At 41.1% G+C, this 14,600-nt stretch overlaps 1 protein-coding gene across 5 annotated transcripts in view; it reads left to right on the top strand.

Annotated features, from left to right (window-relative positions):
- Nucleotides 1-14,600, top strand: part of PTPN11 (protein tyrosine phosphatase non-receptor type 11) — a 75,341-nt gene that overhangs the window by 26,240 nt on the left and 34,501 nt on the right. For all 5 annotated transcript variants that reach the window (XR_002824531.1, XM_004379063.2, XM_023733787.1 and 2 more), the window contains exons 4-6: nt 799-991; nt 3,114-3,230; nt 3,887-4,000. Coding sequence is in view for 4 of the 5 variants with exons in the window: in XM_004379063.2 (XP_004379120.1) it covers nt 799-991; nt 3,114-3,230; nt 3,887-4,000 (424 nt within the window). In the remaining variant the exon portion in view is untranslated. The remainder of the gene's footprint in view (nt 1-798; nt 992-3,113; nt 3,231-3,886; nt 4,001-14,600) is intronic.

Raw genomic sequence — 14,600 nt, 5'->3', positions numbered from 1 at the left:
CACCCCTACTCTGAGCCTTACGTGCATTGAAGTTTTAGATGATAACCCAGTCTACAATCCAAAGATGCTGATAGCAAATTTGGAGGCTGTTGAAGTGTAGGTTGGAAATAGGGAAAATTTAGGATGTTCAAATTAATTTATAATGAACATCTTTTTTTATGTAGTGTCCACAGGCCAAAGCAAGGGCCAAAGCAGAAAAACCAAACCTGTTGCTATGGAATCGATACTGATTCACAGTGACCCCTTGGGGTTTTCAAGGCTGTAAATCTTTACTGAACCAGGCTGCCACATTTTTCTCCCCCGGAGTCACTGGTGTTTTTGAACCCCCACCTTTCAGTTAGCAGTTGAGCGCTTCAACCACTGCGGCACCAGGGCTCCTTAAAGCAAGGGCAAACATTCAAAATGATTGTCTGTACTATAACTTTCTATTAGAATTTCTTTAAATGGCTGTGGTTGAATAGTTGGTCCTTTTTGGCTTGGGTGATCTGAAAAATGATAAATTGTATTTTTTAAAAGATGAAGAGAGTTAAAAGAAAATGAAAACAATGAGAACATTTGTCTCCAAATGACGGTGGGCTCATTTAAGAAGTTTTTATTGTCATTCTTAACATCTCTGCCATTTTCCTGCTTGTTTGGAACGTAAATTCTGTCTTAGGAGGAAGCACTCAATCCCTTGAAGGAGAGATGTGTCTGTGTTTTAATTGCGTTTAGTAGTGCCGACTCTATGTGGTAGTCTCGTGAACGCATGCTGGGAACCCTTGGCAGAACAACAATTAACTTTTATTTTTAAAAACGTAGGTGGTTTCATGGACACCTCTCTGGGAAAGAAGCCGAGAAATTGTTAACGGAGAAAGGAAAACATGGTAGCTTTCTTGTGCGCGAGAGCCAGAGCCACCCTGGAGATTTTGTTCTCTCTGTCCGCACTGGAGATGACAAAGGGGAGAGCAATGACAGCAAGTCTAAAGTGACCCACGTCATGATCCGCTGTCAGGTAAAGCCGCGCTGTGCTGTGGGTCGGGCACACTATCGTCTTTGGGTGATTTCTCCAGTGGGAGAGGATGCGTACCGTCGTGTCTGAAGTCAGATGGTCCTTTGCTCATTTAGTCAGGGGCTTCTGAACTTTTGGTTCATTGTTTATTATGATTGCTTCATCATTTCCAAACTCCACTAAATTATTTATTTCTAGTCTATCTCTGGCAGATTAAGCCACGTCTCAGGGCCTTGTGCCCTGCAGAATCTAGACTGTGTCAGTTTGCTTGCAGCTGGAGTCGACCTCAAAGTCTGTTTCTAAAGTGATGGTGTCATGGATTGAATTGTGTCCCCCCAAAAATGTGTGTGTCAATTTGGCTAGGCCATGATTCCCAGTGTTGTGTGGTTGTCCTCCATTTTGTGATTGTAATTTTACATTAAAGAGGATTAGGGTGGGACTGTAACACCGATGTAACCCAGGTCACATCCCTGATCCAGTGAAAAGGGAGTTTCCCTGGGGTGTGGCCTGCACTACCTTTTATCTCTTGTAAGAGATAAAAGGAAAGGGAAGCAAGTAGCGAGTAGGGGACCTCATACCACCAAGAAAGCAGTGCCGGGAGCAGAGCGCGCGTGTCCTTTGGACCTGAGGTTCCTGCGCAGAGAAGCTCCTAGTCCAGTGGAAGATTGACAAGGACCTTTCACCAGAGCCAACAGAGAAGAGAAAACCTTCCCCTGGAGCTGACACCCTGAATTTGGACTTCCAGCCTACTAGACTGTGAGAGAATAAACTTTCTCTTTGTTAAAGCCATCCACTTGTGGTATTTCTGTTAGAGCAGCACTAGATGACTAAGACAGATGGCCTCAGCTCCTTCTTCAGATTGTCACAGTCTAGCCTGTGACTGTATTCGCCTTCATATTGCAGAGCTATTGCACTGAGGCTGGGAGAGTTGAATGCAGTATTTCTTTTTAATGTGGTGGCTGGACCAAGGCAGTCGTTCCTTTGTTTAGACATTGTTTCTTAAATAGAAACTGCCTATCCACTTAGTGCGTCGGTTTGTTTACTTAAACATTTTTTAATAATAGTTTTATTGAGATATAATTCACACAGCATACAACTCATCTTCTTGAAGTGTACAATTCAGTGGTTTTTAGTGTATTCACAAAGTTGTGCATCTCTCAACATGATCTAATTCCAGAACGTTTTCATCATCCCAGAAAGAAGCCTTACTCATATTAGCAGTCACTCCCCATTTCCCCTCTCTCCTCAGCCCCTGGCAACCACAAATCTACTTTCTGACTCTCTGGATTTGCCTGTCCTGAACATTTTCTATATATGAAGTCATACAGTATGAGGCCTTTCATGTCTGGTTTCTTTCACTTAGCATGTTTTCACAGTTCATCCATGTAGCACGTGTCAGTACTTCATTACTGTTGCAAGTTCTTAATTTCCAGAATTCTGAGAAAGTTGATTTTGACAATTTTTACCATGTTCTCATTGCTTTTATGGAGAAGTGGATTTTCAAAAGTCCTTACTTTGTCATTCTGAAAGTGCCTCCCCTTTATAGCTATATTTTTAAATAAAGGATAGCACCCAAATGTCTTCATAGGACTTTGTATTTTCTGAGTTTAACTATTTTTCTGTTGTTGTCTTTAAGTAGCCTGTTCTGGTCTTTGTCAGAAAAAATTTCCTGGTCTCTGTTTATAATTTCCCTTTTGAATTGTCATTAGAAGATGAAATGAAAGATGTATTGGCCTTCAGTGCTGCCTCACCAGCCTTAGAGTCTCTCGTGTTCAGAAACGGTTGTTTTCCTTCTATTCAGCAGCCTGATGTGTAGTCATTTAGCCTGAGTATAATAAAGAATAACTGCTTTTCCTTTCTTTAACTATTCGGTTAACTCATGAGGGAGAAACTTTTTTGTGGACTGGTAAATGTAGGATTCATACTTAGAGCTTCTCACACACATCACAGTGATACATTCTTTCACATTGAATCAGTCTCTCCATTTTATCATCCCTGTTGGCTTCCTTTCCTTTGTATGAGTACAGCTGTTTGATCTTTACATTCCTGGGGCAAGAGTCAGTTTCTGTACTTGAGTTGGGAAGAACAATAAAGGTAACAAAACATCATTGTTTTGTCTTGGAAGGAACTGAAATATGATGTTGGTGGAGGAGAGCGGTTTGATTCTTTGACAGATCTCGTGGAGCATTACAAGAAGAATCCTATGGTGGAAACATTGGGCACTGTACTACAACTCAAGCAGGTGAGCATTTGGGAAGCTAACGCGCTGTCTCCTTATAGAGTGTTTTAAATCCTAATATATAATATTCCAAACTTGCAGAGGTAGACAGAATATCATCATGAATCTCCACGTACCCACCACCCAGCTTCAATCATGATCAGCTCATCAAATTTTGTTTCATTTATACCTCCACCCACAGCCCTCCTCCTGTATTATCTGGAAACAAATTCCAGATGTTACATCATCTCCACAGGATCTGTCAAAGGCATTATAGAATTTTTAAAGCAAGTTTTCACCAAGTTCTCATCGCAGATCTGCCTTTGGTTACCTTGAGGTGATCCCACTCATTTTGGAATTAACTGTTATTTCAAAATTCACTCTTACGACTTGGTGGCAAATGACATCATCTCTTGAAATAATTTTATGGTATAGTTGCAAAGAAAAATAGGTTTGAATTTATATCAACAGAGTAAAGTATGTGTGGAGATTGAAGAAAGATTTCCTGACCAACCAGAAAAGAAAGTGAAACTGTTTGAAAATGTTAAATGTGAATTACTGTGTCCTGTGAATCCCCCCGTCTTTGCCTTTATGGTTACCAAGATAGAAGTATTTTTTTTTTCATTAATACTTTTTTCTTTAATATTTTCTGTTTTACATCAACTGCTGAACTTGATTAGCCCCTCAACACAACTCGTATCAATGCTGCTGAAATAGAAAGCCGAGTTCGAGAACTAAGCAAATTAGCTGAGACCACAGATAAAGTCAAACAAGGCTTTTGGGAGGAATTTGAGGTAAGTTATTAAAAAAAATTTTTTTAGATCCTGTTTTTAATGGAAGATAAGTTGAAATTGGGTTGAAAGACTTGAATCTGGTATCCTTTCTTAGTTTGGCCACTGATTGGCACAAAGCAAGTTGCTAGAGGGGCTTCTTTTAAATAGAAGGGCCTTGGGTTCTGGGAGAAGGGAGTTGGCAGTTAATATTAAATGGATGAGCTCCATTTGGCTCTTTTGGTTTGGACTGCTAGCAAAAAACCTACAGAAACAAAAGAATCTCTGATTCCTTTAGAAGATTTCTAGCATTCGCTGGGGTCTTTAGAAAGAATCCATAGCCTCATGGCAGTGAATAAGTAAAAGAGAAGTACCTCATGGTGGCTTTCATTTGGAAGTTCAGATTTATAACTGGGAAGTTCAGTGAATGGATTTCGTTCCTGAAACCAACTTGGGTAGGAGAATATCACAGATGGGAATATCCTTTCTGTTGTAATTTGGTATGCCACTTACTAGGTGATGTTGTCATCTTTATTTCCCACTCCCTTTCATTTGACAGAAAACATCCTCAAAAACAAGGATTATGGTGTATTTACTTTCATAGTTAACCCTAGTACATAGCACAGAGCCTAGGACATATTAGAAACTCCACCAATGTCTGTTGAATGAATATTTACATTTAACTAATGTTAAGCTACATTATTTTATTATTACTGCCCTATTTATGGGAATGATTTTTCATTGGACTTGAAAATTTACAATATTTTCGGAATGAATGAATGGGCAAATGAAGTCCTTTTAGTCACATTCTATCAGAACAAATTGATGAGATAGATATTATCTCTGTTTTACAAATGAGGAGCCTGAGGCTCAGCAAGGTTAAGTAAATTGTCCAACCTGCATACAACAAACACTGATTGAATTTCAGCTCTAGAGATGGGTACGAATAGAACATTCAGTCAGCTTTGCTCAACAGGGACGTGAACTCAGGCTTACTCTTTCATTCAAAAAATTATTTAAGCTGCATACTAGGCAAGGAGAACAAGATGGACAGGGTTTCTGCCTTTAAGGAGCTTTTAGTTGAGAGAGGGAATAAAAAGTGATGAAAAGCATCACTGGAAAAGCAATGATACTTCACTGTTCTCTTCACTCTACTCAGCTGCCTAGATAACACAGGGCAGCGTTTCAGTAGTCACTCCATTGCACTCATTTCATGTAGTCTTTATGAAGACTTGTGAGGTAAGATGGCTAGGTACAGAGGTTTTAGAAACCTTACATCAAGATTTGCATAAAAAAGTAATTTTTTAAAACTTTTATTATGGAAAATTTCATATGTATACAAAAACAAAGAGTAGTTTAATTATAAGAATTTACCTATCACCGACCATCAACAATTTTTGCTAGATGGCCAATCTTTTTTAGGTGCACCATACTCCCTCCCCAAGGCCTGCTTACCTTGAAGCAAATCCCAGGTATCATTTTATTTGAAAACATTTCATTATCTCTAAAAGATAAGGGCTCTTTTTAAAAAAAAAATAATTATAACTTGTCGCAGCTCCTCACACGGGGCACCATCTGTCGCAGCGGCGGACGGTAATCGGGACGGCGAAGACAGTAACCAACTGCACAACTCTTACAGAGGAGTGGGGCCAGGAGGGTCACTCTGAGGAGTCGACCCCCACTTCAGTCCCAGGAGTTTATTTTATAGTCAATACAGCAATCAATAGGGCAATTAACAAAACAATGGGCTTTGAGTATGGGCAAGGAAGAAGGAATTCAGGTTAACTAGTCAATCAGTAAAGGGACAATAGGGTTTGGGAGAACACATCGGACAAGTCTCGACATGTTGGAGACAAGTCTCAACATGCTGTGCAGCATAGAGGCCTGTGGGGGCTGCAGTTGTCAATAGTACAGCCATGTTTAAATGGCATATATCCCCACAATAACTGAAATACCATTATCATAAAATATTAACAATAATTCCTTAATATTAAAACATAGTGACTGTTCACATTTTTCTGACACACACACACACACACACATACACACACACAACACACAGTATTTTCGAAAATAATGCACCCATGTAAATAACGTGCCCATACATGTAACAACCGGCATAGTGCTCTTTTGAAAATAGTGTGAGGGTCACACTATAGGGGAAGTCAGCACAACTGGACTAAACCAAAGCTAAGAAGTTTCCTGAATACAACCAAACACTTCGAGGGACAGAGTAGCAGGGGTGGGGGTCTGGAGACCATGCTTTCAGGGGACATCTAGGTCAACTGGCATAAGAGTTTATTAAGAACGTTTCGCATCCTACTTTGGTGAGTGGCATCTGGGGTCTTAAAAGCTAGCGAGCAGTCATCTGAGATGCATCAATTAGTCTCAACCCACCTGAAGTAAAGGAGAATGAAGAACACCAAAGTCACAAGAAAAGCATTAGCCCAAGAAACAGAAAGAGCCTCATGAACCAGAGACTGCAACAGCCTGAGACCAGAACTAGATGGTGCCCGGCTACCACCAATGACTGCCCTGACAGGGAACACAACAGAGAGTCCCTGTTGGAGTAGGAGAAAAGTGGGTTGCAGAACTCAAATTCTAGTAAGAAGACCAGACTTAATGGTCTGACCAAGACTGGAGGAACCCCAGAAAGTGTGGCCCCCAGACTCTTATCAACCCAGCACTAAAACCATTCCCAAGGCCAACTCTTCAGTCAAAGGTTAGACTGGACTGTGGGACATAAAATGATACTTGTGAAGAATGTGCTTCCTAGCTCAAGTAGATACATGAGACTAAATGGGCAGCTCCTGTCTGGAGGTGAGATGAGAAGGCAGACAGTCAGGAGCTGGTTGAAGGGACACAGGAAATCCAGGGTGGAAGGGAGGAAGAGGTGCTGTCACAGTATAGGGAGAGCAGTTAGGGTCACATAACAATGTATGTATAAATTTTTGTATGAGAGACTAACTTGAATTGTAAGCTTTCACTTGAAGCACAACAATTTAAAAAAAAAAGAAAATAGTGTTGGGGTTGGAGTTGCGTGGCTGGCAAAAAAAAACGTATTTTTATATGTGTAAAAATATAGTTATGTAATATTTATAGTTGTTTGAATTGGGAAGTGCTACCTTTTTTTCCACTTTGTTATGGGAAATTGCAAAATATAAATAAATTAAATTCATGTAAAGAACCCCAATGTACCATTATCAATTTCATCCTTTATTCCAAACATCATATCTTTTATTCATAAGTATTTCCATATGTATTTCTAAAAGATAAGAAATCTTTAAAAAATTAACCGAAATACTGCTACTGCATCTAGAAAAGATAAAAATTATTCAAACATCCATTCACTGTTCAGATCATATTAGTTGGTTTTAAAAATTTGTTTGTTGAATCATGATTTAAGTAAGCTCCACACATTGTGGTTGATTGCTTTGTTTCTTAAGCATCTCTGTTTTTAAAAAATCTTAAATCTCTTTAATCTTTTGATTACCCTTCTCTCTCTAGCTTTCTTTTGCTGAAAAAACAAGTCCTTTGTTGTGAGACCTACTGATGGTCTGGATTTTGCTGATTATATCTCTGTGGTAGAGTTTAACATGTTCTTTGTCCCTTGTATTTCTTGTAAGTTGATAACATCTAGAGGCTTTATCAGATATAGGTTTGTTTTTTTTTTTTTTTTTTTTTTTAGCAAGACTGCATATGTGGTGGTGTCAGGAGGTACATATGTCCTGTTTTTCTTTTTTGTTTTGTTAGCAGCTGGTGATAATTATAGTCTAGATCCATTTATTCATAAGAAGTTGTAAAATAGAGATATTCTCGTTTTATCACTCCTTCATTTATTAAAGGGATATTTCTATAAACAGAAGCTGTCCATCATCAAGGCAAGATAAATGATCAATTTCTTTTTACTAAGTGGTTTTCAAAATAGCATTCTCCTAGTTTTTTTTTTTTTTTTTTTTTAATGTATAATTAGTTTTCTTACTTTCTGGTATGATAAATAGTTATAGGGTTATATATTTCCGTGTCAGAACTGGAATCAGCCATTTCTCCAAGGAATTAGCTTCTCTTACTCTCTCCTCCCTCCCTTCTCTTAGTTCCTTTAGTGAGAAGTGGTATTTAGAGACAACAGTCTGGACACCTGAGGTGCTCAATGCTAGTAGTTTGGTTATTGTTTCTAGGCCTTCTCAGGTATAAAAGCTAGAAATGGACAGATGGAGCTGGAAACATTTTTTCCCCCTTGAATTAAAATACATTATGAGTCAAACTGGTATTTCCATTTCAAATTCAGGACTTCATAGTTTTTACTAACTTCATTGATACTAGTTCTCTATCTCCTTTCTTCCCTGACAAAAGATCCTACTTCTCAAAGCCATTAATGTAGTTACTTATTTGCTTCATTCCTTTTTACTGCATAGTACTCCATTGTGTGAATGTACATACCATAGTTCTTCAACCTATTGATGGGCATTTGGGTAATTTCCAAATGTGTTACAAAGAGGATTACAGTAAGAATCCGTGTGCATGTAATTTTACTGACTGACTATTGTTAATAACATTTTTATGGTCCATTTTTTAAAAAATGATTGTTTTTCATCTTTTATTATATGTCATACATGATTTGCGTTAGCATATGTAAAGTCTACAAAATACTCTTTTTAATTAAAATTGGAAGATGTTGAACCTCTTTGGTCAAATATAAGAAATAGTGAACTATTTTGTAATCTCGACCCGTTTTAATGTTATACTTCCTTTTAAAATGGTAGCTGAGGTGATCATTTGCATAAATGACTTTTCTTTTAAAGTGACTTTATAAACTTAAAAAAAATTACAGCCGTGAAGTGGGGATCTGGTGCAGCAGTGGATTGTTTACCACCAGGTTCACTTGGGACAATGCATAGGGGATAAAGTCAAACCTTCCCAGAGAGTTTGTGGCAGTTGGGGTGCTTTTCATGATCCCATTGATGGGGTCAAGATGTGAACTTTGAAAGAACTCCTAGCCTGACTTTTCTGGCCATGGGGAGAGGGATGATGCTAAACGCTGACCTGATGGTTTCACTCTGTGGCAGCTTACGTTCAAGTCGTCTCATACGGTATTAACCAAAAGGGGAAAAATTGAGTTGACTTTAGGGGGAGATGGAAAAAACCAAGATCACATTTGTACGCTACAAGTTCTTCTTAGAGGCCAGGCTGAGATGGTAAAATAGACTAAATCAGGGCATGTTTCATGTCAATGTTTCGTGTAAACGGAAGCTACATCTAAATAGCTGATTGCCTGCTCTCTACATCTCTTACGTACCTCTGTCTTGAATTCAGTTTCTTAACTGGTTGGGGCCAGGAGAATAAGGCTGAGAATGGAATAAACCATTACGGAAAAAATTAGGTACTTGGAGGCAGGTGCTCATTATAATTGAAATCCTCTGAAACTGAAGTTTGAGCCACAACAGCAAGGCAGTATTAGTTTAGTATAATTGCACCTTAGTTCTTTCTCAGAAGATGATACATTTGGGATTAGTTCTTTTTACAGTGTGTTCTGATGGTCTTTCAGATGGCACAGAGTTCTAAATTGCAGTGCCATTGGCAATTTAACTCTGACAGCCATTGTTTGTCTCTGCCTGACTCCTGGTTTTCTGTGAAACTCCATGTGTCATTTTATAAGATGACACTTAAGAAGTTATAAGAAGTTAATAAATTACTTTGGCTTTCAACACATCTTAAACTATGAAGTCTCTTGTGAAGCTCTTTGGTTCTTTTTCTCCTTTGCTTCTGAGACATATGCAGGCTGATGTTATTTTTCTAGGGTATGTTGTATGGCCAAGAGGTTGCAAACCCAGGTCTTTGGTCTTTCCTACAGATTGCCTGTGTATAAACATCTGACCTCTCCTGCATATCTCTGCTCATGAGTATAAAGAGGCAGATCATATTTCCAGATTTGTTTGAAAGGAAGTAAAGTTCTACTCAAATGAGACTGACACTGAATAAATGAAAAGGCAGGCTCCAATTCTGCAGCAGTTTTGTGTCTGTGATTTGCATGTTACCTGAAACGTGAATCAACCCTTGTACATCGTGGCAGGTGCATATTGTGAGGCTGTGTTTAAAGGATATTCACTCTCTCTCTGCCTGTTCCCTCCTTTGGGTCCTATAGACCCGAGCTGGTGTGGGGCTGTGGACTGAGTCTGGCCACTGCATCTGACCGCAGGCTACTGTGGGACCCAGCTTGGGGGTAGAGATCTTGCTGCTGGCAGTCTGTTGGCCCTCACCCCTTCCCTTCACCCTCTTCTCCCATCTTGCCATCCTCTCTGAATCCAGTGTCTCTGTCCTCCGCTCACCTGCTTCATTCTTTTTTTTCAGACTGATTTCTCCGTTTCTTGACTTAACAAACCTTACTGCTGCCCCTTTCACGTCTTGAAAGTAGCAATTTTCAGTCTTTGTACCAGTCTCGGAGAGAGATTCTCATTGACTTGGATGCAATCCATCCCTGGTCCAAAAAGCAGTGCCAGAGATCACATACACCAAATCTGTCTCCAAGGACCACCTTGTTTGGGGGAAGAATAGTTCTAAGAGGTGAGGAGTAGGGAGTTGGGCAGACATCCCAATAATATCTGTCACAATCAGTAGATGCTGGTGGTGCCAGTGACTCATTCCTTCATCCATCCAGCAGATATTTATTGAACACAGACTGTATGCCAGGTTCTGTTTTCGCCTCTGGGGATGCAGCAGTGAGCAAGTCAAAGGTCTTTGTGTTTATGGGGCTTATAGTCAACTGGGGAGACAGACAGTAAACCAAGGAACAGGTAAATCAACATTCAATACGTGAGATCGTGTGAGTGAGTGCTAAGGAGAAACAGACAGTAACCAAAAAAACCAAACCCACTGCCGTCGAGTCGATTCCAACTCATAACGACCCTGTAGGACAGAGGAGAACTGCCCCATAGTGTTTCCAAGGCTGTGGGTAACATAAAAAGAGGGTGCTGTATAGTCAATGAAGAACAGCTTTCTGATGGTTGAAAAGTGTAAGCGTTCCAGGCCTTGCTTTGAGATGTTCTGCTTTACTACCATACAGTTTATTTTCATTTGGAGCCCCAGTTTAAGGCTGTACCCATATGCCCAAGAGTCTAATTCAGGTTTGCAGCGTCAAACTTCAGAAAGATTTCGGGTTTTGAACCTTCTGTTTCTGATTAAGAAAAACAACAACAAAAACTGTATTAAACTGGAGTGTTTTCCTAGCTTTTCTTCTTTTTTTAAAAACAAAGCCCAGCCTCCTTCTGTTACACAAGCCTTTCTTCTCTGTAGTGGTCTGAAGTTGTTTTCAGTTTGCACAGGCATTGTGGTCACGTTACCGACAGCATGACAGACATCCTGGATTCCGCCAGCCGCTCTGCTAACATCCACATCTCCAGGAGAAGCTAGTGCCTGCCTTCAGACCCCCAGTCCATTTTGATTTCTATAAATCAAAATAAATTCTACCTTGAGATGGTTAAGTTTTATGGAAACAAGCCTTTTACTGCACCCTGAAGCTGTGTCTAGAATAATAATTCTTGTTAGTGATCTCTAGCAGAATCTTCCCTTGTGACTAAGCAACACCACAGTGAACAACAACCCCCCAACCAAGTCTCCAACTAATACTTAAAAATGCCCTTGCAATGTAAGCTTGAGCTGTAACCAGGATTTTCCATCCTAGGCCTGTGCTCCCAGTTGCTTAATTGAAAAGCCACTACCTTCCTGTGGGCAGAGCGTTTTAGCCCTTAGAGGTTTTATCCACAAGCTGAATGTTCCATTCTGGAGACACTCCCTGGTTTCCTTTGGAATATTCCTTTTTCAGCAGCTCTTTCTTTTGTTCTTGCCCCTCTAGTGGCAGGTTTTTCTCCTTAGGGCCGTTTTTATTTGCAGACGCTGCTTGACATCTGTATAGAAAATGTCAGAACCGAGGTGTTTTTATGTTCTTTGACATCTCTGCCTGGCCTTTCCCCTTTGCCTTTAGTCGATTTGGCTACTTTCTGCACCTGCTATTGTCCTCTGTCTTCTTCACTGAGTGGACCTGTGCTGTGGCCTTCGTTTCTTCTCAGCTCCCTCCTTCTTTAACCTTGTAGTGTGACTTCCAGTATACTGAAATGATACTTTCAGATGACACCAATGGCAAGATGTCTATTTATAGTCTGGAGGCAGAATGCACTCTAGGGAAAAATCCTTTTTGCTCTGAAGGCCTTCAGCTGATTGGATGAGGCCCACCCACATCATGGCACATAATCTGCTTTACTTAAGGCCAACTGATTTGATCATGTGTCCCTACATCATAACAGCATCTAGCCTAGTATTTGACCAGAACAACTAGGCAGCATAGCCTAGCCAGGTTGGCACATAAAGTGAACCATCGTAGAAGGAAACTAGTATTGATTGTCTATTTTGTGCTGCATATCGGACTAGGGACTTTCATAAAGTCATCTCATTGCACCCCCAGATCTTATAAGGTAGAAGGAGGGATCCCCGTTTTTAGAGACAAGGAAATAGAAGCTCTGAGAGATTAAGGCAACTGTCCAGGACTGCCCAGGTGGCCAGCGGCAGAGACTGGGGTCTAGCCTGATGCCAGGGTTCAGGCTCCCGTCACCTCAGAAGACATGACCTACTCGTTTGCTGTGGCCTTTCTGCCTCTCCCCCTCCACTCACCCTCCATTCACCTTCATCTGTTCTCAGCATTTCTCAGGTCACTCTTCTGCTCAGAAACCTTCAGTGGCTCCTTGTTTCCTACAAGAGGCACAGAATCATAAGCAGTACAGGACACCTGTTCAGACCTTCATTTTGAAGAAGAAACGGAAGCCTCAGGCACGTGACTGAAAAATGGTTGGCTGAGGTTGGAACTTCAGGATTTCTAGCTCTGAGTCTCTACCACAGCACGCTTCCTTTCACTCTGCCATTGAGAGTCTTCTGCCCGACTTTCCAGGCCGTCCACCGTTTCTTACTCTTGCCATCTAACCCCATTTCCCACCACTTCCTAGCTCAGAGCTTCTGGACTCCTTCAGCCTCCTACAAACTTGCTGGCCTCTTAAGTTGCTGGGATGCCTTCCTTTCTCACTTGTACCCATCTAAATCCTTCACCTATGTCAAGTCTCAGCTCCTCCCAGAAACCTCCTTCAGTTAGTTTTCATGGATCTCACTCCTAAATTCCATACCACATCATTAATTACACAGTTAATTATAGATACTGTTTGCTGCTGTTTCATATCTCAGAACCTGTTCTCCAGGGACCATGTCTTTTTAGTTTATTTTTCTGCTTATATTCCACCTTGTTGGAGGAAAGGATGTGAGTTGGCTCACAACAAGCATCTGGAAGGAAACCATGCCTTATGACGGTTCCGGTCTCTCCGGGTGCTTCGTAAGGGCTTACTGGTCAGTTGGGGACTCCTTTGGTGATCGGGGGGCAGTGATGGTTCAGTGGTAGAATCCTTGACTTCTGTGTGAGAGATCCAGGTTCAATTCCTGGGCAATGCACTGTCTATCAGTGGAGGCTTTCCTGTTGCTATGATGCTGGACAGGTTTCAGCAGAGCTTCTACGCTAAGATGGACTGAAAAGAAAGGCCTGGTGATCTGTTTTCAAAAACCAGCCTGTGAAAACCGTACGGAGCACAACAGTCCGATCCTGTTATACATAGGGTTGCCATGAGTCGGGGGCCAACTCGATGGCAGCTCACAAAAGCAAATGGTGATCAGAGTTTCCAGCTGCCCCTTCATTTCCTGGATGGACTTGTACAGGAAGCACTGCCCCAATCGACTGCAGAGACGTGGTGACAGGCCGTGCAGCGTGGTGTCAGGAAGTGGGTGCTGTCACTTGCCTGTGGTGCCGGGAAATGCTGCAGAGTTTGCAGAGAAGAGAACGGAGTGAAAAATTGCAGCGTTCCTCCTCAGAGAGGACAGATGCCACAGGAAAACAGAAGTCCATTCAGACTGGCTAGAGGCCTGGTTTGGGAGCCTGCCCAGGTGGTTACCGCTGTCTTAATAATTGTTCATGGCATCAAAACCAGCACGACCATCTGCCTGACAGCCTTCTCAGCTCCTTTTCTCTCCTTGAGGAGGCAGTGGCCATGAGTGGGGCAGGATAGAGTTAGGAGGAGCTTTTACATTTTTTATTATCAGTCTCTTTTTTAAAAACTTTTATTGGACTTTTCAAACATTCCCTTAAGTAGAGGGAATAGTATAATGAACCCCCTTTAACACCTAGCCTGAACACTTACCAACGTTTTGCACATCTTTACTTGCTCCATCTCCATCTCCTCTGCCGTCCCACACATCCACCCTTGTAGCTCTGTTTTTAAAAGTAAAGTACAGGCAGTCCCCGGGTTACGAACGGGATCTGTCCCTAAGGTGTATACGGTTCTTATTTAGCCTTCCTTTAGTGCAGGAAAAGGCTAGAAACCTTTCCAATGATTTAAAAGCTGCACATGCAGCAAGTGAAGGTGATTGTGATAAAGAATTTGTTGCGAGCAGTGGTTGGGATTGGTTCAGTCATTTCAAAATGAGGACAAATTTACATAACATTAAAGCGCAAGTGCGAGTTGTCTGTAAGTCCAGGACTGTCTGTAATTGTACAGCTTCTTCTGGCCTTCTTGGTCCGTGGTGTTATCCGCCGCCCGCC

Source organism: Trichechus manatus, unplaced genomic scaffold (assembly GCF_000243295.1).
Source record: "Trichechus manatus latirostris isolate Lorelei unplaced genomic scaffold, TriManLat1.0 scaffold00061, whole genome shotgun sequence".
NCBI classification, from domain to species: domain Eukaryota; kingdom Metazoa; phylum Chordata; class Mammalia; order Sirenia; family Trichechidae; genus Trichechus; species Trichechus manatus.
This window is presented reverse-complemented; position numbering and strand designations above follow the sequence as displayed.